We start from the raw sequence: 23,629 nt of genomic DNA on the forward strand, positions 1-23,629 counted from the left end.
CTTGGTTACAATCCATTTGATCTGTTGTTGAGCTTGACTGGCTAATTGATAAATTTTTTTTTTAATCATTGTTCAGGAAGTATGATTTGTTAGTTCTCTTTGATCACAATCTCCCTTCACCTGTTCCTCACCGTCTTTGGGAACAGGTTGTGCTCTGCTCTCCTGAGCGTGGACAATACTTCCTGCATTCCTGAATTTTAGAGTAGTTTATATAGAATCCAGAAGTGCTTGATAGAACTTATCACTGGATTCATCTGGAAGGCTCCAATGTGGAAGGCTATAAACTACATTTTTCTTTCAAACCATCCAATCAGTACTTCATCCGGTGCAGTTCTTAATGATAAACCTATAAGACTATGAGTAACTAGATAAAGGCTTCGTGTGTGAACTTTGGTAATACTGTGGATTAAACATTTGTCATTCCTCTCCAACTCAGTAACTGTAATCACTAAGAAGAGCTAGTGGACATGGGGCTGCCAAGCAAGCAATCACGGTTAAGGGAGGTCTTAAGAATGGGCCTGGATGCTGCAGAATTAGCAACACAGTAGAGAGCTCACCTCCATGGCCTCATGAGGAAATCCTACCTGCAAGCTGCCTTGAGAACCTGCATTAGAAATCATGACGGTGGACTTCTAGTCACTATGCTATATTAAGAAACTCTCATCTGTTATGGGAACCTAGCACAGGTAGGTTTCCTTCAAGAAAAAGATGTTTTGAACGGTTTGGGCATAAACTGCTCTTATTCCTTTCTACTCCGTTAGATGGCTGGCTGATACTGTCAGTCATCCTCATTCCAGATATTTTGAATTATGTATCAAGTATTTTTTAAGCTTGCTAAAGATTTATCAGTATTACTGATATCATTAAATTACTACCCCTTGGATTCTTCAGTTTTGCTTACATTGGATTGATCATCATTTAGAAAAATACTTTCCTTTTGATACTTTGAATTTACTTCTGGTTCAAGGTAGAGGCTTATGTTATTGAATTGTTTATAACTGTTTACTGTTAACAAACTGCACTATAACCTGTGAGTTCAATATATCCACAAAGTGATAGAGAGCCCTGGTTTTTCTTCGCTACAAGCTCTTCATCCATTCCCACCCCATGCTCTCCTGTGGGTTTGTGGCCCTACGGCACTGTTTCCAGTCCAGTGCTGATGTAGCATCAGTCTTCCTTACTCAGTGCTGTAAAACCTTTCTAAGTATATGCTCTGGGTTAAAGATGGTCTGAGTATCCAAGAATCTGTATGCTGAAAGTGTGTCTTGCAGGGTGATGGTTAGGAGGTGTGGCCTTGGGAGGCGGGGCCTGTTAGGAGGTCCTTAAGGTTGCCAAGGGTTCTTGCAGATTAAGGTAACTTCAGGGGAGGGTTGCTTAAAAGCCCAAGTTCAGCCCCATCTACTGCCTGGCATCATGCTTCCATATATAATCTCTTCCTCTGCACACAACCCTGCCATTTTGACAACCCTTAAGACAACGGAGATATTGAGAAGAGCGTTAATAAGGACAACCAATATACTCCAGGTACATAATAAAAATTTAATAGTACAAAATAAAAATATAAAAATCAACTATTCACTTTTGGATGTTAGAAATAATATACATAATAAAGTCAATACAGTACTAATAGTGCTACAAGGTAAGAGTCCATGTTTCAGATGACAGGTTACAGCCATCAGGCCGATTGGTGCCAAGAAGCACACACTTCTGCTGTTATCTTATTAGGAACATCTGGACTGTAGGTAATGACACCATGAATACTTGGCAACTTCTGGAGCTATAGCTGTTTCTGTATATAGGCTCACATAACTGAAACTATGTGACCGTCATTGTCATGACCTGGTTAAATCCTCACACTGAAAATAATAGGCAAACATTTCTCCACAGTAGTTTCTAAACTGTCACAGTATCAAAAGAAAAAGGCCCCTCTCTCCTTTTTAACATAGGTGAACCACTGAGGCACATGTATTCGAGGAGTTAAAAACCGAAAGGGCAATTTGATGCTATATGCTAGGTTTACATTTATAGCCTGATTTTCAGATACAGCATTTCTGGTCATAAGGAGAAACAGAGAATTAGGGAACTTTTAAGTATCAGGAAATATAACCTTGCTCTTCCTTCACAATCAAATCTTTCAATGATTTTTAGGATTGCTTCTACAGCCTGCTTCCATTGGGCTAGCTCAGGGAGATCCAGTGGTTGAAAATAACTTGAGAATACAAACTTCAAGGCTAAAATTTCATCTTCTAAATGTAGAGATTTGAATAGAGCCCTTGACAAGAATTATTTAATGCAGAACTGCTAGCCCAAATGAAAAATGCTAGACAGAAAAAAAAGTCATGCTGAAATTTAAATGAAATACCCAAAGCAGGTCTTTTTGATATAGGCAACTCTTCCACAGAAAGGCAGTTGCTAAAAGTAGTTCCTTATTGCATGGTAAATTTCCAGTTCTGAGTCAATGCTCTGTGGAGGTGATTTAAAGAAACATACATTCTATGGAAGTCAGCTGTAGAGTCCAATAAACAAAATAAGGTAGATAAAATGTGAGGAAAAAAAATCAAAATCACACTTCTCAATTTTTTCATGCAACAAGCATGCCTGTCTTAAATCTGGTATTTCTCATAAATAATCTCTATTTCCCAGGAAGCTTGTATTATGAGCCACACTCAAATGTGTTTTTATAGTTGACTATTAAAGACTGTCCTGAGGATTATTCATCATTATCTGTAGAAAAAAAAGAGAAATAATTCACTTCATTTTAATTCAAGCAGCATCTATATTTTTATAAAAAGCAGTTTTCTTCTCTAAAGACTAGTTTAGCCTTAACTATATTCATTGTACAACATCCAGACAGTATTACAAAGAATGAAGGTACAAAATGTCAAAGACAACTAGTGTTACAATTATGTACATATAAATCCTCAGATTGCCTTGTGAATCACAAATAACTAAGAAAATTAGATCAAGATGCAGGCTTGGGACATGAGGTTTCCACATAAAATACCCAACAGAAAGATAAAGAAAGAAGTACAATGATATGAAAAGCAAGATTATGAACGTTCATGGTAGAGTCTCTGCGGTGGGTATGCCAGGTACCACTATAGCGTTCAACTTCTCTGTATGGTGAAAACCTCACAATAGAGTATTGGAGGACAGATGATGTATATATTCCATGTGGCTTCTATGTCTGCACACCATCCCATTTTATAAGTATGACCTAATACATTAGCCATTCTTATGTACATAGCCATAAGAATGTTTATTCTTAGAACACTTGAATGAAGTGAGCCCTTTGATTTGCTTATCACTTCTGCACCCCAGTAAATCCCAGCACCCTGTCAAGCACTGCACTCTGTACAGCCCCTACTTTCTACTCACACCCTACCTGCTTAATATGTCCACAAACCTTCTAATCTCCAGGCCATCAAAATATTTGAAATATTCCTGGAGTTAGTTACCAATCTCACTCATCTGCTCTACTGCGGTGTTTTGCATCCTTCTATACAGGATGTCTTCTCCTGCAGGACCCACCTGGACCCTGCCATCCACTGTTTCAGCCCACAGAGTGACATCAGTGCTTCATGCAACTCACACATACTTTGATTGCTTCCAATATCATACACCACTCTGTCCTAGAATTCACTCACTTTTAGAGTCATACATTGCTTCAGATAATCAGGAAAGCAATGAGCACATATATGCCTACCCAGAATGAATAAAGGTTAGCTTTTGGGCCTACTGATTTTGATATTTAAGAAAACGCATATTATAAGCAATATCCTTTTCCACTTTGGTGGCCTTTTTTCCTTTTTTAGGGACATTTCTAAGGACACTAAATTGATGTATATTATTCTTGTCTACACTTTTTCACTGTTATTAAACATATGCAAAAGTAAAGAGGATTGTTTTAGATGTCATATAAGTCATATCACATATGACTTGTTTAACTTAGGTTTTGGGGCTTATGTTTATTGATAGCTGAAGATTTGGTTCATTTATTTGAATAGCTGTATAGAATTTCACCACATAAACACAATATAAAATTCTACCTAAAATGGATGTGAAGGGAAGGTACATTGAAAAAAAAAAATCCCATGCTTGGTCTGCTGATGCTCAGTGGGAGGATTGGTAGTCTCCACCGACCCTCCAACGGCCACACTACATTCACTCTCTTCTTGTGAAGGAGCCCCTGGAAACAGTTTGAAGTAACCTACAAAATTACTACCTCTGTTTGACCTCTGACTTTGGAAAGCAGCTATCTATGGGCTAGGTAGTCTTAATTTTACCAGCAGAGATAGTTATTAATACTTGCCAAACCTGCACTGTAACAGTTATCACGTGAGCTCAATAACTGAGGTCATTCTGGGGGACTCAGACAATTTACAGTGAAATTAAACAGATATGATACTAGGCAATCATTTAAAAAGTTAAAATTTTGTTTGTGGTGTGGGCATATGCATGAGAGCAGGTGTGTGTGTGCTAGTGCACCTGTCTATGTGGGCATATGCACAGATCACCAGTTGACATCGGCATGTTTTCCTCAATCTTTTCACCTCACTTTTGAGATAGTCTTTCAAGAGAATCTTCTTTTTAATATGCCCCTTACTGGTTTTACTTTGAATGAGCTAAATCAAATTTTGCCATAGAGAATAAAAGTGTGTAAGCATCATGTATAAGACATGATTTAGATATGATCTAAAACAAGGCTATACGTAAGACTGCTTGATCTGAGATCCAATTGCTCCATACAAGAAGGCTCCCTTTCTTCTTAACTCAGTGACTATCTAGCACTTAGCCATGTGTAACATGGTGTGTTAGCTTTTACTCAGATAATACACTTACATGAGCTTATTCAGTAGCTGTATCAGTAAGTTAAAGTATGTTATTAAAACAGCTTTCTATTTTCTCCCCAGGCTGAAGATAATACAGCCAGGCTCTGTCCTTTTTGTTTCCACTGCTTACCACAGCAAAGCTGATCACGCTTCTTGAGGGCTTGTATGGCCCAGCCTAGCTTGTGGCCCTGGAGGTGAATGGGCTTCTGTGAAGACAGGCGCCCTTTAGAAACCACTCAGCTGGGCCAATGCTACCTTGTGGCTCACTTGATTGTTACAGCTCTCCACTGAAGGGGCAACGCAAAATAAAAGCTTTTCAGATACTTGACAAGCAATACTGCAGCCTGAGCATACTGCTGCTGATTCTTGTGGAACGCTCCATTGAAACGAGATTTGTGGAGAGCTGCCTGAGGAAGACGCAGTCGAATGAGACTGCAACTGGCTAGATCTCATCACAGATATCTTGAAATAGAATCATTCTCTGGCCTTGTGCTGCTGTTAGCTTATACAATGATATGAGAAACATCCTATGAAATCCAAAAGTTACATGCTATTTCTCATCCCCGTATAGTATAGATGGAGTTCAAGATCTCAGTAAAATCAGGAACCTGAAGGTTTCAGATACCGGCTAGAGATTTTCATCTTAATGATCAAGTAATCTTTTATCATTTCTGAAAATAAAACACCTATTTGATAGTAATATAACTGAAGGACATTTTCAAAGTCTTAACACTTCAGTTGTAGTGATATCTATAGACCTTTTGATTCTGTTGTTCGTTGGAGAAAAAAACCCTTTCTCTTCTTAAAGAGATCAGTATTCACTGAATTTTAAGGAACTACATGAAAGCTGGCTAGACATGGTGGTGGAGGAAAAGGCAGGAGGTGCATTGCTTAAGGCTATCCCAGTGTGTGGCAGACCTTGTCTCAAACAAGAACAAAGCCAAGACAGGAAACAGATCCCCGGAACTGTCTCCACCACAGACTGTTGACCTCTAAGGAACCAAGGACGCTTTGCCTTGCAGCCTCTGACTGTACAAGTCTGGTTTCCTGTGTCATTGTAACGCTGTTCCAGTTTTCACAATGGAGACCTTCTTAACATTATCAGGTTTTTGCTCCATCTCTTCTTGTGTGCTTATCTAATATGCTGTTTTCTCAAATATTTTTAAAACATTTTAATTTTTGTACTTGGATACATTTTTTAAAAAGTGATCTTAATTTTTTTTAACAAGAGGGAATATAAATATATTTTAATAAAAATTGTATTGTTAAAAGTAAATGTCAATATTTAAAACCCTCTTTGGGTATATAAATTAAGTCTTTAAAGTAAATGTATTAATTTTGGCAACCATGTTACAAATAAATTCATGCTCAGAATCTTATATTTTCTTTCTCTGCAAAACAGTTTAATGGTACACCACTGATGAGAATTATTCTAATTTCTAGAGCTTGAGCTTTCAATTAGGAGACTTAAAATTTTTTATTCAAGGGCTGGAGAGATGGCTCAGTGGTTAAGAGTAGGGTTCAATTCTCAGCACTTATATGGTGGCTCAAAACATCTGTGACATCAGTTTCAGGGGATCTGCTGGCCTCATATGGCTTTTGTGGGAAATGTACACACAGGTGCACACACATACATGTAGGCAAAATACCCATTAAAAATTCACTCAAACATTACTTACAATCTAAAGGACAGCGACTTAAAGAACCTAAGGCAGCAACATCATGTGACAGGGCAGAGGGACTTTATAGCTGCTTCAATGTATCAGACAGGCTCTAGCACAGGCCACATCAAAGCCCATTTGATGAAAGAGTCTCATCTTACATTTGCCATCTTTTTTTTTTCTTCTCACATTTGTCTAAAACATGAAGATGTAAGAAAGCGTTACCTTCCTGATAGGCTCCGTCTGCCATGACTAAGTGCAGGATCTTGGCATAGAGATGCTGATGCTCACTGCCCAAAACACTCTCAACTATTGTGGAACAGATTTCAATATTTTCATCTTCATCCTCATGAATAGCCTATGCCAAATTACCAAGTGTCAGTTAATATGGAAGCTGTTAAGGGAGAGAGGCAATCAATACTAGCCTAGGAACTGTAATAATGACCAGCACAGCTAGCGTTCCTAGAAAGAATAATAGTGGCACTTATATCTTGTTGTTGTTGCTAACCAACAGCTGTCTAATTAGACTCCAGGCCTGCGCAACACGGGGGAAATTATGACTAATACTAAAAACCTAGCCACTCTGAACAGCTGGTGGCATCAGGGATCTTAGAAGAAAACCCACTACTACCACTTTCTTACACTAGCCTGATTCCTAACTATATCTAAGTACTTACCATTGAAACCACAGTCTTTACAATAGCAGGAGACCATTACACAAAGCTAAAGCTAAAATACAGAGAATAAACCATCGTGGGAAACACAGCCCCCAATGATCCATGTGTGTAGTCATTTCTATGTATGGTTAACATCAGTGGTTAAAGATGAGGAGGCTGTGAATTTGGGAGGAGGCCCAAATGGCAGAGGCAGGAGGAAAGAGCAGGAACAATGATGCAATTACACGTTAATTGTAAGCAGAGCCTTCAGTGTCGTGGAGAGACACTGACAGTAATGACGTGGGAGGTACAGCCAGCCAGCATCTCCCTCTCCTCAGCAGCGCATTCCCGACACAGAGGCTAAGTGTACGCACCTTTACTTTCTCATAGACCTCAAAGAACTTTTCAAAGCCCATTTCCTGCTCCAAGTGAAGTCTTAGCTCCTCTAAGTGGTTAAAGACACTGTCATAGTCACATTCACTAGTCGTCTCGGCATCACTATTATCTAAAAGAAAAAAGAGGTACTTTATGAATAAAAGTAATTTTAAAATAATAGACTAGCATCAATGACAAGTGAATTATGGCTTCTTGTATTCTTCTACCTTCACTATAGGCAGTCTTCACTAGGGTATCTGGACATCAAAGCACATATAAAGCTGTCTTACCCAGGAATCTTACTTTGAGAATTGTTTCTTTAAAGACATAAGTAGTAAATCAGGTTACTACAGAAAGATACTATTAAATGTTAGTTTGGAAACAAATGGAAAAAGTACATTTCAATGTTCTGAAATGAAGCAACCAAACCTATGATGAAGGCTTGACAAACATGGAACAAAACACGCAAAGACACACAGATGCAGATGAGCCAAGGAGCACACATACCAAAACTAAATTATTAGCTTTAATACTAGAAAAGTCAAGGAACAGGGACCTAAGCAGAGTGAAAACACTGCAGATGTCACTTAACAGGAAGAACTGAGAAGCTGTTGGTACGTCTGTGTGGAACACAGACAGAAGTACACATCAGCTGTACGGCTGGACGTGCTGGACGTGTCCATATCAGATACCAGGGAACCGTCTCCTATATAAACTTCTGAGCAGAGAGACATCGAGGCGTGAGCAGCTGGGAGCACGCACCTGAGTGCCATTCCTCATTTAGGGCGCTTTCGCTGCTGGGGTTGTCCTCCTCATCTGGGGCATCTGTCCCTCTTGCTGTCTCCTCCACATCACCGCTTTTTAAGACAGACTCTTCTTCCTCACTGTATTCGTCACCTGGTTGCTCCCTAAGAAGCTGTTCCATTGAGGCTTGAAGTTCTTGTAAATCTGTGTCAGTTTCTTCAAATACACTGAAATTTAAAGAATTAAAGTGAACATTGCCTAAACTTTATTTTGAAACTGTACTTCTACATAAGCATATGCATTCTCTCCCATTTAGAAGTACTAACTGTGGATAAAAAAGAAGTCTGAAATAAGCATTTACAGTTTTTAATTAAGGAAATGAGGAGGAATACAACTGAGACAAATAGTACACGAGGGATATTCTGCCGTTTATAAACTAGATGATTTACTTAAACTGGTCTGATTTGCTGAGGAAAATTATGTACCTATTAACATCAGTCACTGCTTAAACTTTGCAACAACATTCTGTGTCTGTGTGTCCCAGCTATAGTTGGATAATTGAAGAAAGCAAAGATGTTTATCGTTTGTTTTTCTAAAATGAATAGTCAAATATTTAAAAGAAAAATGGAAAAACTATGTAATTTTGAAAGTTCATTACAATATTAATGTGAACACTACCTGTGTACTGTATGCAAGGAGTTCCATGTGAATGTATTTGAATTTTTAGAGACATGTATTCAAGATCTTGTGTAATATTTGTATTGTTTTAGGCTAACAGGATGATGATACAGTGGATATAATAGTCATCAGAATTTATCTTTATGTGTATATTCCTGAAAAAATTCTAAAATATGTAAATAGATTTTTCCAAGAATAAAACAACAACCATAATCCTTACAGGAGAATTTTGTTTTCAAGGCATTGGTCAGCATATAAATTGTATTTTCTGAGATCTAAAATGTGGAATGAATTTATAGGTAAAAATCTTATGCACATATAGCACACTAGTTTACTAAGGAGTTTCATCCAAATGAAACTCATGTTAGAGACATGAAAATATAAGAGGCTTTCTCAATGGACAGCAAATCTCTCTAACCTCTGTCCTTGGGAACTTGTACAATAACTGAGAAACTCAGTTCTAAAACTCCAGGTTCATCTCTGAGGACATGCATGAAGCCGAAGAGCTACCCGAGTCTGGTGTGTGAGGCTGTGTGGTGAGGGATCAAGTCCCTAGGCAGGAGTCCCTGGACTAGAAATGCAATGCTAAGAGAGGTACAGGGTTGATAAGGACCCTTCCCAAAGTTTACAGTCAACTCCCAAATTGGGAGTTTTAGAACTGAGTTTCTCCTCCGAGTTTGTTATACTTGTCTGAGGTGGTTGGAAGGCTAAAACTGAAGAGAAGGATTCTTATCTAAGGTTCAGCTAACATTTCCCATAACTTTCAGAAACATTGTTACATTTCCTTCCTGAGTTCTATATTTCCCATGAAGTCACAAGAAAAGAATTCTCTGTAAGCAACGAAGTTACATGCAAAACACACACGCACGCGCGCACACACACACACCTTATCCCACTCCCACATGTACCACACAAATAAAATCACCACTGATACATCCCAAAATCAAATGTCACAAGATAGATATGCATCTTTTAGGTATTTTCCTGATGAAATGCAGAGTGTTTAATGCTTCTCTGTTTCTCATCTCAATCCCAGTATAATGGAGATTTTACTATTCAACAGTCATAATCCTGTGAAAATTGTTTTATCACTATTTAGTAATTACTATAGTCATACTACAAATCATTTGTATGTGCCTCAAATGAGACAGTGAGTTATTTAGAGGCAGCCATGCATTATCAGAAGGTTGATTATACTTTATCAAAGTTGTAAGAGCTTGAAGGGTGATGAGAAGACAGCTGTATTGCTCTCTGGACTTTGAAGAAAATCACAATTCAGATGTCAAAGTGATACTGGCACTTGTTAGCAGTCTGATGCTTACGTGTCTTCGGAATCTGAGGGCCCTTCTTTAATATGCTCATCTTCAAGCTCCTCTATTTCAAGACTGTCTTGATGAACATCTCCCACAGTCGGAACGTCCATTAGGGTTCTGAACAGCTTGGAAAGATCTGGAAGTGAACAGGTCCTCAGCATCTACAGAGAGTTTCACAGATTGCTCATTAGGAGGAAGAGAATTAAAAGCAAAGGGAGGAAATCAGAGGTAATACTAATTACAGTACTTAAATCATGTAGTTAGATCTAAAGAGTTCAAAGGTGACTTGCCTGAGGTTAGAACCCAATTTTCTTAAAGGTCAGTTCATATAAGCAACACTAAATCGACTCAAATACTCATATGCATGTACCAATAATAATTAAAGAAGAGGCCATGAGTTTGAGAGGATGTGCAAGAACACAGAAGGAGTTGGAGGTAGAGATGCGGGGGGTGCTGTGAATGGAATACTCATGTAGGAAAATACTAAAAAAAAAAAATTAAAAAATTCAGCTAAATATTTTTTTCCATAAAGAAATTAAACTTGTAATGATTGGGCTTTAGCATAGCAATTCAGTTGGGCCAGCTTTTGAAGAGTGGAGAGTGGTTATTTTGGAGTTTCACTTGACCTAGAAATGCCAATCTGCTGGCAATCAGGCAGTTCGAGAAGTGCCAATGTGCTCTTCCTCACGTGTGCTGTGCTCTCCTACCTTCCTGTGGTCACCTCTCCCTGTGCAGGCTTGCTCAAAGCTGAAGGGAGTTGTCTGGAGCACGGGGAAGCTCTAGGATACACACTGGTCACTGTGCAGTACTTACTCCAAGGAGTGGCTGGCTGGCTAACATGGCTTCTTTAATCAGTGTGAAGAGAAACCTGACTTTGTTTCCCTGAGAGTGGGGCTGAGTGGGGTCCTCATGTTCCGATGGAAGGCTGTAAGGACAAGCTCTTTGAGGTCAATGCGGAAAAGCATTTATACCACCACCAAGAAGGAAGTAGGCCAACTGTGCTGAAGAAAAAAACCACAACAGCGGAGGTGTTGAAAATGAAATCAGTGTTGGACAAGAGCAGGAATAACCGGAAGAGTCTCTATTCATCATCCTTTCACCAATTAGCGTGTGACAAACAGGACACGAGACAGATAGCTGTACACATGTCTCTGGGCTGGGTTAACTCTAATGGGATCTGAGACTGAAATGTGAGTGCTAGGCTCTGAAAAGAGCTCTGTATTACAGGGAAGGCTTTGAAGAAAACACAGTGCTTAACACAGTGATGGAAATTTGTATATTTGGCCAATTTTCTTAGTGCAGTGATTTCAGAATAATAAAGAATAGGCTCCCATTATTTGAAGACAGTTTCTATATTACATCAAATAAGGGAAATGATCATCAGTTACAAACTGGTGAAGCTGGCAAAAGTGGTAAAAACAAAAACAAAAACAAAAATAAAACCCCTAGTGCTTGCTAAAGCATTTAAAGACGGCAATGGTGATTTAGTACTAGGTAACTGTTTTTTTTCCCCCAAAGTAAGGGAACCACATCAAACAGTGAACAAGTTAGGTGCTAATCTTATTAGTAATTTCACATCAAGTTCTACATCAAAGAATTCTTTTAGTCTTCACAAGTTTTAATATAAACTATGAATCAGTAATCCTCTAGTCATGCTATAAAATCGTTTATTATGGGCACATTTGATTACTCTTGTGGATACTTCAACACTGTTCCCTCAAAACAGCTTTTAGAAATAATTGCTAACTTTATTCCCCAAGCCAGATTCTATTATTTAAGAATAGATTAGTAGAAGCCAGAGTCCTTGAACCAGTGACTCACTGCAATGAACATTTCAAGTAAAATTGTTTGGAGAAAAGGGTATAATGTGTGACACACTGTGATACACCACAGGCTCCATGGTGAGATTTTTTTTTTAAAGATGTATTTATTTATTATATGTAAGTACACTGTAGCTGTCTTCAGACACCCTTATGAGGGCATCAGATCTCACTGTAGATGGTTGTGAGCCACCATGTGGTTGCTGGGATTTGAACTCATGACCTCTAGAAGAGCAGTCAGTGCTCTTAACCACTGAGCCATCTCAACAGCCCCCGAGATTTTTTTTTATCTTAATTTTTTATTTTCTTTTGGGGGGAGGTTACAGGGGTGGAGGGCAGATATGGAAGGACTGGGAAATGAGTGGAACTGGGTACATGATGTGAAAGTCACAAAGAATCAATACAAAATTATGTTAAAAAAAAAAAGAATCCAAAGTAAAAGGCTTGGCATGTGATTAGCGGGTGGGGTGGGCTGAGTGGGAAGAAACAGGCCTAACTTTCAGTATCCTAAAACTGGCGCTCAAACAGATGAAGCTCACACTGCACACTCTAAGTCTGACTCAGTGCCTTGTCACCGTAGGCAGAATCCCTAAGACTTCTCACCTATGTGTACGGGAACAGAGCTGCTGCTATGCTCTTCAGCTGACTGACTCTTTTTTTTTCACTTTTTTAATTGGATATTTTATTTATTTATATTTCAGATGTTATCTAGTTTATCCATCCCACCCCCCAGAAACCCCTTATCCCGTCCCCCATCCTGTTACTTCTATGAGGATGTGCCCCTACCCATCGACCCACTCCCCTCTCCCCGCCCTCGAATTCCCCCACACTGGGGCATCCGGCCTTCACGGGACCAAGGACCTCCTTCTCCTACCTATGCCTGACAAGGCTATCCTCCCCTACATATACAGCTGGAGCCATGGTCCCTGCAATCGTGTTCCCAGGCTGGTGATTTAGACCCTGGGAACTCTGGTCGGTTGGTATTGTTGCTCTCCTCATGGGGCCACAAACCCTTTCAGCTCCTACAGTCTTCTCTCTAACTCCTCCATTGGGGACCTCATGATAAGTTCAATGGTTGGCTGCAAGAATCTGCCTCTGGCAGAGCCTCTCAGGGGACAGGTATATCAGGCTCCAGTCAGCATGCACTTCCTGGCATCCACAACAGTGCCTGCCGTTAGTGACTGCACATGAGATGGCAGTCTCCAGACCGCCCCTGTGTCAGTCTCTGCTCCACCCTCTGTCTCCATATTTGCTCCCATGAGAATTTTGTTACTCCTTCTAAGAAGGAACGAAGCACCCATACTTTGGTCTTCCTTCTTCTTGAGCTTCATGTGGTCTTATGCTGTCTTAAATATGCAAATCTGAAGAGGAGTTAAGGCACGGATGTCTACTGCAATCCCTTAGTTCCCATGGGTTTCAATTGACCTTGAAAATATTACTATCTTAGAAAATCCATGGGAGTAAATATACAAATAATTTCCCTTGATCGTCATAACAAATACAAAGTTTAGATTTTCCTCTCTACAAGTACTTGTTGGCATTGCTGAAATATGAAAGCAGGTTTCCTGGCTGGAAACCTCTAAGGAATAGCTTTGGAACTTAATGGCTATAGGTACCTACTATGTGACTGTGGGCAAATTGCTTGTGTGTGACATGGGATGATGACAGTACTGTCTTGGTGATTATGAGCATGAGATGATTATTGTAAAGCTGCTGGAACAATACTGAAGACACTGCACACTTGGTTGGTAACGCTACCCACTGCTATACTGACAATGAGTATTAGACACTTACACTTATTAGCCGCCTTTATAAAAATCAAAGTAGGCTAAAGTTACTTCTCAAGAGATAAGTGGGAACAGTGCGAGGCTGCTTTCTAATCCTAAATCTATATTTTCCTGAATTTTACTGAGTTAGAATGTTCTAATAACAGAAAATTAAGAATACTCTGTATTACTCCAAGCATATGGTCTTTTTTCTATAAATTAAGCATGGGTGAGATAATAATTTGGCAATTTGTTCTGTCAGAGAGCAAAGCAAAAAATAAAAATTACTAGCAGACTCTTTTCACAGTTTAACTGGCTACTACCCATTACTGTTATATAGTTGTCTTATTTAGTGTTTACAATTGTATTTGACAAGGTATTCATAATGGCAATTCATCATAAAGGCATCAGCATTCATGGCTCTTTGAAAACATTGCTAGCATTTTTAATAGCTGAGGAGGAGACATAAAATGATTCAAACACCCCAGGAACCAGCCAGGTCAGCCGTGCACGCCAGAAGTCTATCTTCCTGAACTCTGTCCAGATGCATTAAAGCAGCAGTTTGGCAGGACTCTGCATCTCAAATATTTCAGATTGTGCTTATATCAAAACTTTTTTTTTTTTTTAAGAAGGAATACTCTGTTGTTTGAACACAGACAATCACTGGCAAACCACAAAACCCTTCTATAAAGAAGTTGGCCTGGAAATTCTCCAACTTTCAACAAAGTGGCTAGTCACTTGTCCAGAATAGACTCCTGGTGAAATTACAGTCATTTTCTATCAGTTATTAACCTTATCTTTTCCTCACTTGCTCTCTAAGTCATACAGACCTTCTGCCAACCAACCATGTACACGCCCTTGCAGGACCACACAGAGTAACCACTGCTGTGAGCCATACTGCAAATGGGACTGTTAGAAAGGAAAGAGATTTGTTCCTCTGGCAATCCAGATTCTGCAATTTATAAAAGGAAGATCATGAGAAAACCACAACTTTATTTTATTTTGACCTTTTAAAATTTACTGTTGGGAATCTCCAATTTACTGTTCTATCCAATTTTTTTTTTCAAACCATTGCATTTTAATTACATTAGGAAATCTGCTACTCTGTTTGCAGCAGAAATGGACTTGAAGCCTTCCCTTTTTACCAAATCTAAAGGAGCCAGCTGGATGTGGTGGTATCTGTCTGTACTTGGCAGGCAGAGACGGGGAAGGAGAAAGCTTGAGGCTAGCCTGGGTAGGAAGTGAGACCCTGCACAAAGAAACCGCCAGAAGAGAAATCTTTTCCTGAGGGAAAAACACAGAAAGTTTTCCCCTGAACAACTCATAATTTTCTAGGCTCAGAAATACAGCAGGGTTTATAACTTTCATTTCACTTTGACTATGACATAGATAAGTCTTTTACTTAATTAACGTTAATGACTACTGTAATAGCTGCTAATGGCTTGCTGATGTATAATGTACAGTCTTAAATACAATTTATATATTTGGGTATAAATCTTCAACTTGTCTGAGTCACTGCATATGTGAGTAGTGTAAAAGGAAGGACAGACTCCCAGGACCCGAGCTTGTTCTAGACCATCACTTACAGCCCCACTGATGGACAGTGTTAATGAAAGCATTACTCTGATTGTCAGTCTTACAGGGATCAACTTAACCACTAATCACTATCTGTGTGGGTGGTTAATTGTACAATTCAGTTAACTAACGTTACATTTGGTTTTTGTGAAAAGACCTATTTAAAGTACACTAGATGAATGCCTTCACATTATTTCCTGAGTCCGAGGGCTCTGAGGTTATGTCTAAGGAAGCTGTGAGGCAGAGGACAGGAGGGGGAAGGAGACAGGGATAATGTGAACAACAAGTACTTCCATCTCTTCAGATACAGTGTCCCTTGTTTGGAAATAAAATCAATTCCACCGTACCAAAACCCCAAACACAACACTGCCGAAAAGCTCTAAGCCCATATACTTGAACTCTATTAACTAGGAACAAGGATGATTGGTATCCTACTTTCTTCACACTTGGATATTTTAACAATAAAAATTCTTTTTAAATGTGAATGAATGTATACCTGCATGTATGTCATGTGTGCAGTGCCTGCAATGGACCCTCTGCGACAAGACTAGAATTGCAGGCAGTTGTGAGCTGCCATGTAGGTTCTGGACATTGAACCAGGGGAGAACAGTCAGTGGTCTTTACTGATGAGCCTTTCCGCAGCCTCACCTCCGTCACTGACTCTAACACCTCAAGCACACTGTGCTGATCCACAACATCTTCCTCTGCTTTAAATGTTCTCCAAGGCCCAGACCTTTCAAACATCTGTACCGGAAACCTTTTCTTAATCATTTCTTCTTTTCTGGCACACTGTCCGTTCTCATTCCTCCTTATAGAAATGATCACAAATGTTTTCCACTTAATTTATTCCCTTTCTTGGCTACAATCATTGTGTCTTTACTCTAAGCTTAGTACCTAACATACCATATAGCTTGATACACCTTGGCTGAACTGATGTCAATAACAAACCATGTTAGGTTATGTCTAAGTGTGTGTGCGCGTGTGTGTAAAACTTGTGAGCAGTATAGCTTAAGGGAATCATATTCTAGTGGAAAGTAAACAATAAAAAATAACCAAGATGAATTCTATTTTTAAATAACTACTATGAAATAAACAAAAAGGTAACTCAGGATGGAGAAAGAGGAACACTCCTCCATTGTTGGTGGGATTGTAAGCTGGTATAACCACTCTGGAAATCAGTCTGGCGGTTCCACATAGTATTACCTGAGGACCCAGCTATACCACTCCTGGGCATATACCCAGAAGATGCTCCAACATATTAAAAGGACACATGCTCCACTATGTTCATAGCAGCCTTATTTATAATCGCCAGAAGCTGGAGAGAACCCAGATGTCCTTCAACAGAGGAATGGATACAGAGAATGTGGTGCTACTCAGCTATTAAAAACAATGAATTCATGAAATCCTTAGGCAAATGGATGGAACCAGAAAGTATCATCCTGAGTGAGGTCACCCTGTCACAAAAGGACATACATGGTATGCACTCACTGATAAGTGAGCCCAAAAGTTCAGAACACCAAAGATACAAATTCACAGACCACAAGAAGCTCAAGAAGAAATAACAAAGTGCAGACGCTTCAGCCCTTAGAAAGGGGAACAAAATACTCATGGAAGGAAATATGGAGACAAAGTGTAGAACAGACACTGAAGGAAAGGCCATGCAGAGACTGCCCCACCTGAGGATACATCCCATATATGGATACAAAACTCAGACACTATTGTGGATATCAAGAAGTGCTTGCTGACAGGAGGCTGATATAGCTGTCTCCTGAGATGCTCTGCCAGAGTCTGGCAAATACAGAGGTGGATGCTCTCAGCCAACCATTGGACTGAGCACGGGTTCCCCAAAGGAGAAATTAGAGACAGGACTGAAGGGGCTGGAGAGATGGCTCAGCCGTTAAAGGCTAGGCTCACAACCAAAAATATAAGAGAAAGGACTGAAGATGTTGAAGGGGTTTGCAACCCATAGGAAGAAAAACAATATTAACCAATCAGACCCCCCATAGAGCTCCCAGGAACTAAACCACCTGCCAAAGAGTACACATGGAGGTACCCATGGCTCTAGCAGCATATGTAGCAGAGGATGGCCTTCTTGGACATCAATGTGAGGAGAAGTCTTTGGTCCTGGGAAAGCTTGATGTCCCAGTGTAGGGGAATGCCAGAGCAGAGGGGCAGAAGTGGGTGGGTGGGTGGGTGAGCACCCTCATAGAAGTTGGGGGACGGAGGATGGGATAGGGGGTTCCCTGAGGGGAAACTAGGAAATTTTCAAATGCAAATAAAAAAAATATCCAATAAAATAAATAAAAAAATTAACATTTCTAAGTTTAAGAGGCATATAAGTAAATACCTCAATAAAAGCACATTCAACTGGAAAATTAAATTAAATACAAGATGATATATTTTGAAACACAGTTAAATCTTAAAGAATTATGGCAATTCAATTATATACAGGAGCAAATAGATAAAAATATTGAATCTCACAAATATAAATACAAATTTAAACAAATGAATACTATTAATTTCTCATGGAAGAGATAATTTTAGGTAAATTATGACAGCAATGCTATTTAGCATACAGAGGAATTCTTCATCCATCATTGAGGCACTGACAGCACAGAAACCATTTTTGTGTTTGTATATGTTTATATTTGTGAGATTGAATATTTTTATCTATTTCCTCCTATATATAACTGAATTGCCAGAATGCTTTAATCTTTAAGTGTGTTTCAAAGTAGATAATTTTGCTTTTCCAATTTAATTCATGTGTGCATGGACATGAGTGTGTAGACCAGAGGTCTCCATTAGGTTTCTTTCTCAACTTCTCTCTCCTTTACTTTTTGAGACGTGGCCTCTCACTGACCTGGAACTCACCAATTTGACTAGACTGGCTGGACAGTGAGCTCCAGAGATCTCCTGCTCTGCCTCTGCAGCACTGGGATTTCAGGTGGGTACTGCCCTGCCTGGTTTTATATGGGTGCTGGGGGTTCAGGTTTACGCTTACACATGAAGCATTTTATTGAGTGAACAATTTCCATTGCCTCCAAACTATTTCTTAAAGATAAATAACATGAATTATAAATTTTAAGTTATCACTTATAGAAATTTATTTTATAAAAATAATTATAGAGTAAACAAAGAGAGGCTCAATGATATAAATGTATTGTTAAAATGTCAAACAAAGATAGTCTAACAAAAATCCCAACACCAGTCAGAGTTCTCCCAGAGACTGACTCCCCAAACACTATATAGTCCTTGGTTGCCTCTGAGGTGGAAGGTCCGTATTGCTAAAGACCCCATGCACTTCAGATGCAGGACCCAGAGGCCTCTGATCTGGAACTGACCTGAAGGCCAGATCTCTGATGACTAGCTTTTATGGTACCAGAAGGTACCATGGAAGCTTCCCACATAGGAAAAAAAACCAAAAAAACAAAAACCAACAGATATGCCCAGCTATGATGTTTCCGAACTGCACTGGCCAATATGGCACTATAACCTTAAGGGTAAAGTGGCACACATACCTTGGCAGTAACCAACAGCTCTCTAGTTAAGACTTAAGACCTACTCAACAAGACAGAAATCATATCTGGTAATGGAAAATTATCCAACTACCCATGGCTAGTGAAGTCATGAATCCTGGAAAAGAACCTATAATCTCCACTTTACTAAACCAGGATAATCCCTAACTATATTCTAAATATTTGTCCTTACACTCGCAAAGTATAAATGTAGTGCTTACCTTTCATCAAGGAAGCTTCTCTTTGCAACAGAGACCAACACAGAAAATGACAACCAACCGAAACACAGAGTTGTGGAGCCATGTCCCAATGGATACATCTATAAAACAACTCCCATAGCTAATGCTCACAGAACATTAGGGAAGAGGAGACAGTGTAAGAGCCAGAGAATCTGAGAGTGTGCTGTAAGGTATTATCTTCTACTAATAATGTCAGAGGCTACAACTATGAAGTATTACCAACATCACTACCTAAACATGAGCTAAACAAAGCTAACAACAATTGATATGCCAAAGTAGATGGGGAAAGTCCACAAGGCCTTAACCCTACATAAAGAACTATAGGCAATAAAGAAATACTGAGAATAAGATAAATGGTCTTCAGTAGGGAAGAGCATAACAATTGGTGGTTCAATACTAAATGATCAGCCCTAAAAAGTATACAAGTAACATATAGCCTAAGTGAGTCATCTTAAGGAATATATACTCATAAACACATATACATGCAACAATTAATGAAAAAAGAGGCTATGAATGTGAAAGGGAGCAAGAAGTGGCATATGAGAGGGTTTGAAGGGATGAAGAGGAAGGGAAAAATAATGTAATTATAATCTCAAAAACAAAGGACGTAATAATAATGATATAGCAACTTAATGGAGTATTTGGTCATTCAAGATAATATGAGAAGATATTTAATGGCTGTTACTTTTAGTAATATCAAAATAATATTTATAATACTGTAACATATACAATAAAAATAGCTACATAAACAATATATGTAGCATATTTTGGTAGGTATACAGATACAAAAATTACATATAAGTAATGTAGGTAAATGGAGTCACTAAGCCAGTGGAGAGCTTTGTAGGGAAGCAGGAAGGGAAGGTAAGAGAATACAGATGGAAGCTGTCTCCAATCTGCAATGCACAGTCCTCCCTGTACAGTAAAGATGCCTGGGCCACAGTGATGTGCAGGAGTCCAAGGAGCTATCAGGAAAGGATTTACAGCTCTTCCCCTACCCTTTCAACAAAAGTCACAGAACACCAAGGTTGCAGAAACCGGCCATGTTCTTTCTTTCACCTGAAGTATTTTCAGGTTTGCTATGGGACCTGGATATGGTAGCACTGAGTGGGTAGTTCAGAAAACAGTTCCTCGACCAGCATATAGGTTCTACTGAGTGCCTGGTATAAACTCTATTAATCCCCAAATAGGATATTCACTGGGAGAGCAACCATAGCTCCATAGCTATTGGTTAGTAACACTAAAAAGAACCCTAGCCAATAAAACAGGGGATTTTTGTTGCTTTTGTTTGTGTGCTTGGACTTGTTTGGGTTTTGAATCAATTAAAATTCGACACTGGCAATCAAGCAATGCTATCAGTAGAGAAAGATAGCATTATCTATCTGAGACCACACTTACCTTTGGGTTGTTTGCATCAAACAGACCAGTTGAAAGTCCAATCAGTAAGGAGTTCTTGTTTTTAGCTTTCGGTGGAGAATCAGAGTGAGATCGAATTGGAATTGGTTCTTCTGGTGAACAATGAACTGACTGAACTAAGTTCAAGTCCTTGGAATGCACCACTTTCTGGAAAAACGATTCTGGCTGTTCTGACTTTTCTTCATCACACCCAGACTGAGAAGAATCATCTACTGCAGGTTCTGTGGAATACAGAAGAGATTATACCATAAGTCTACATAATAGCACTTAAAATTCTAAATATCAACAAGTTTTATAAAATATTTAATATGAACTCCATCCAAGGGGCTGGAGAGAGATGGCTTAGTGGCTATAAGCACTTGCTGTTCTTGCAGGGACCTAGGTTTGGCTCTCAGGACCCATAGAGCAACTCAAAAACATCTGTGACTCCAGTTCCATGAGATCTGACATGCTCTTCTGGCCTTCATGGGTACCAAGACTACATGTGGAATATATAATTGTGTATATGAAGGCAAACTTCTCAGGCACATAAAATATTTTTTAATTAAAAAATGAATTTCAGCCCCCAAAAACCTCATACGAGGAAAACAAAATCAAAGTATACATGAAGTATACTGAACACCATCTTGTAAATAATCTCTAAGGAAATATAGTATTTTATTTTCAGGATTTAATAGATGCTTTCATTATATTAGAAGTTTTAAAATATAGAAATTCAAAAAATATTAAAAATTCAGTTTAGATAATAATTTTCAGTTTATTTTCTTTATGCAGAGTGGAAAATTACTTATATTGTCTTATATTTTAACCAATAGTATTTAAAAAGAAAACAATTTATTCACTGTCCTTAGTGTATTAGTTTTATTTTAGCAGTAATTCTTTTTGTTTTGAATATAATTAGCAAAAAGTTGCCTGCTTATATTACCACAGTCCTGGGCTGGCTAGTGAAGACTTGGGTTCTCTAGGCCTATTTTAGTTTAAAAAAAAAATTATGATGACTTTACCTAAATGATCCTTACAGGACTGGTCCACATTCCCTGGAATTCTATCTTCACAAACTTCACTCTGCTGAACAGCAACCTGATCTTCCAACCTTCCATAGACAGGTAAACCAAACGAAACAAGCACATACCACATAGTTTATGAGAAATACAAGTCCCTCATATATAGAAAATGAAACTCACATCTACTAGTACCCTCTGCTTCCCTGTCTAAGTATTCTCTCATTTTTATATAATACTTTCTCTTGTAAGCAAAATAGATTTTCTACTTTGAGCAAAATGAAACTCACCAATTATTAATCAATAGTCACCAATCATTCATTCATTCTGAATGTCAATAGCGGAAGAATCTTCAATTGAAGAATGACTAAATCACAAATGCTGTTCACGTAAAATTATACCTCTACATTTCAAAGGCAAACACACACCTACTTTTGCATAAATACTTTATGTAAATTATTACTTGTTGAAGCATCATCATATATAGCACTAGTAAATATTCATGAAGTAGTAGACTTATTGAGTCACCTTACATCCATATAATGGAATACATATATGTGTGTGTGTGTGTATACTCATATATTAATGTGAGAAAACTTCTCAGACTATGAACTTTTCTGAAGTCTTTATTTTATATGCATGTGTGTATATCTGTGTGTATGCATGCATGCACATGTTTGTGTACATACATGAGTGTATGTGTGTGCATCACAAGTGTACAAGAATCCTCAAAGGACAGAAGAAGGCATCAGTTATGCTAAAACTAGAGTTACAGGGGCCTATGAACTGCCATGTATGTGCTGGGAACCAAAACCGAGTCTTCTGCAAGAGCAGTAAGAACTCTTCACCACTGCACCATCTGCCCTGGTCCCCAGACTACTGACTTTTTAAAGACAAGCAAGATGAGGATGGAGAGATGGCTCAGGAGTTAGGAGAACTTGCTACTCTTTCATGAGGACTAGGGTTTGGATCCTAACATGCATATGGGTAAGCTCATGAACACAGAAGCTTCAGCTCATGTGTTCTAATGTGCCTCCTTGACTCCACAGGACCTGTGCACACACATGTGAGCAAACACTTGCACAGACACACAAAATTTTTAAAACTGAAAAGGTGGAAAACATTGACTATATTATACTAGCAACTATATTTGGAATGGGGTGAAGACTGTATTTTGCTTATAAATACTAAAAATTATCTGCACAGAAATCTCAGAAATTGGATGAAAGGAAATACAGGCTGGTGAGACATTTACTGTTTACTGTCATGTGCTCTGTGATTTCTGACCCATGTGAATAACCATTATGAAATCAGATTACTTTCTATGGTGTTACAATATAATAAACTATAACATTAGTTCATGGAGCATTGCTTATTGAAGAGCTTATTAAAGGGACTGAGCTTTGAAAAGTAAAGATAAGGACAACTCACCCGGCTTCCTTTGCTGCTTCCTCCTCTCTAGTCCACACGTCACTCAGAGCAGGAGGCAAACTCCCATCTGCGTGGGTACTGCTTGGCTCTTGTAGAATTTCTGTTTCCAAATCATCAGGTTCTTCAAAGCAAAATCAGATATCAGAGGAAAGTTTGCTCGAAAATGGACTGAATAAACTTTATGTAAGTTATCATTATATTTAGCTTAACTAATGCTAATTATATATAAACCAATCAGTTTTAAGATTTTTGTGCTAGTCCTGTAATGTAGTCACTTCTGAAATGAAAAGACTAGCCCTTTCATCTTTTTGGTATAACACAAATACTTGATTACTGTGTAAAATACTCCTCATTATTATATAAAATGTATGCCTTACTAAAACTATAGTAATATGTAAGTTAGTCTAAAGGCATCAAAACTAAAGAAGAAAGATATCTGTAAGATGCCTTGTTATAGCGGGGAGAAATAGACTGTGATATTAATGATTAGCAAGGAAACTGTAATCTTTAAAATCTATTTTCCAACAAATACACACAGAGAGAGAGAGAGAGAGAGAGAGAGACACACACCGACACAAATATGATAAATATGATCACCTGGAGTTTT

The 23,629-nt window shown here is 38.7% G+C and overlaps 1 protein-coding gene across 1 annotated transcript in view; it reads right to left on the reverse strand.

Moving 5' to 3' along the window:
- Nucleotides 1-1,519: 1,519 nt before the first annotated feature.
- The window catches only part of Nek1 (NIMA related kinase 1), a 117,338-nt gene continuing 95,228 nt past the window's right edge, over nt 1,520-23,629 (reverse strand). The window contains exons 27-34 of the mRNA XM_028757741.1: nt 23,023-23,143; nt 21,595-21,683; nt 20,573-20,811; nt 10,269-10,420; nt 8,287-8,495; nt 7,524-7,654; nt 6,719-6,851; nt 1,520-2,724 (exon numbers count right to left, since the gene is read on the reverse strand). Coding sequence (XP_028613574.1) covers nt 2,711-2,724; nt 6,719-6,851; nt 7,524-7,654; nt 8,287-8,495; nt 10,269-10,420; nt 20,573-20,811; nt 21,595-21,683; nt 23,023-23,143 — 1,088 coding nt within the window. The 3' untranslated portion in view covers nt 1,520-2,710. The remainder of the gene's footprint in view (nt 2,725-6,718; nt 6,852-7,523; nt 7,655-8,286; nt 8,496-10,268; nt 10,421-20,572; nt 20,812-21,594; nt 21,684-23,022; nt 23,144-23,629) is intronic.

The sequence above is a fragment of the Grammomys surdaster genome, unplaced genomic scaffold (genome assembly GCF_004785775.1).
Source record: "Grammomys surdaster isolate TR1022 unplaced genomic scaffold, NIH_TR_1.0 126182, whole genome shotgun sequence".
NCBI lineage: Eukaryota > Metazoa > Chordata > Mammalia > Rodentia > Muridae > Grammomys > Grammomys surdaster.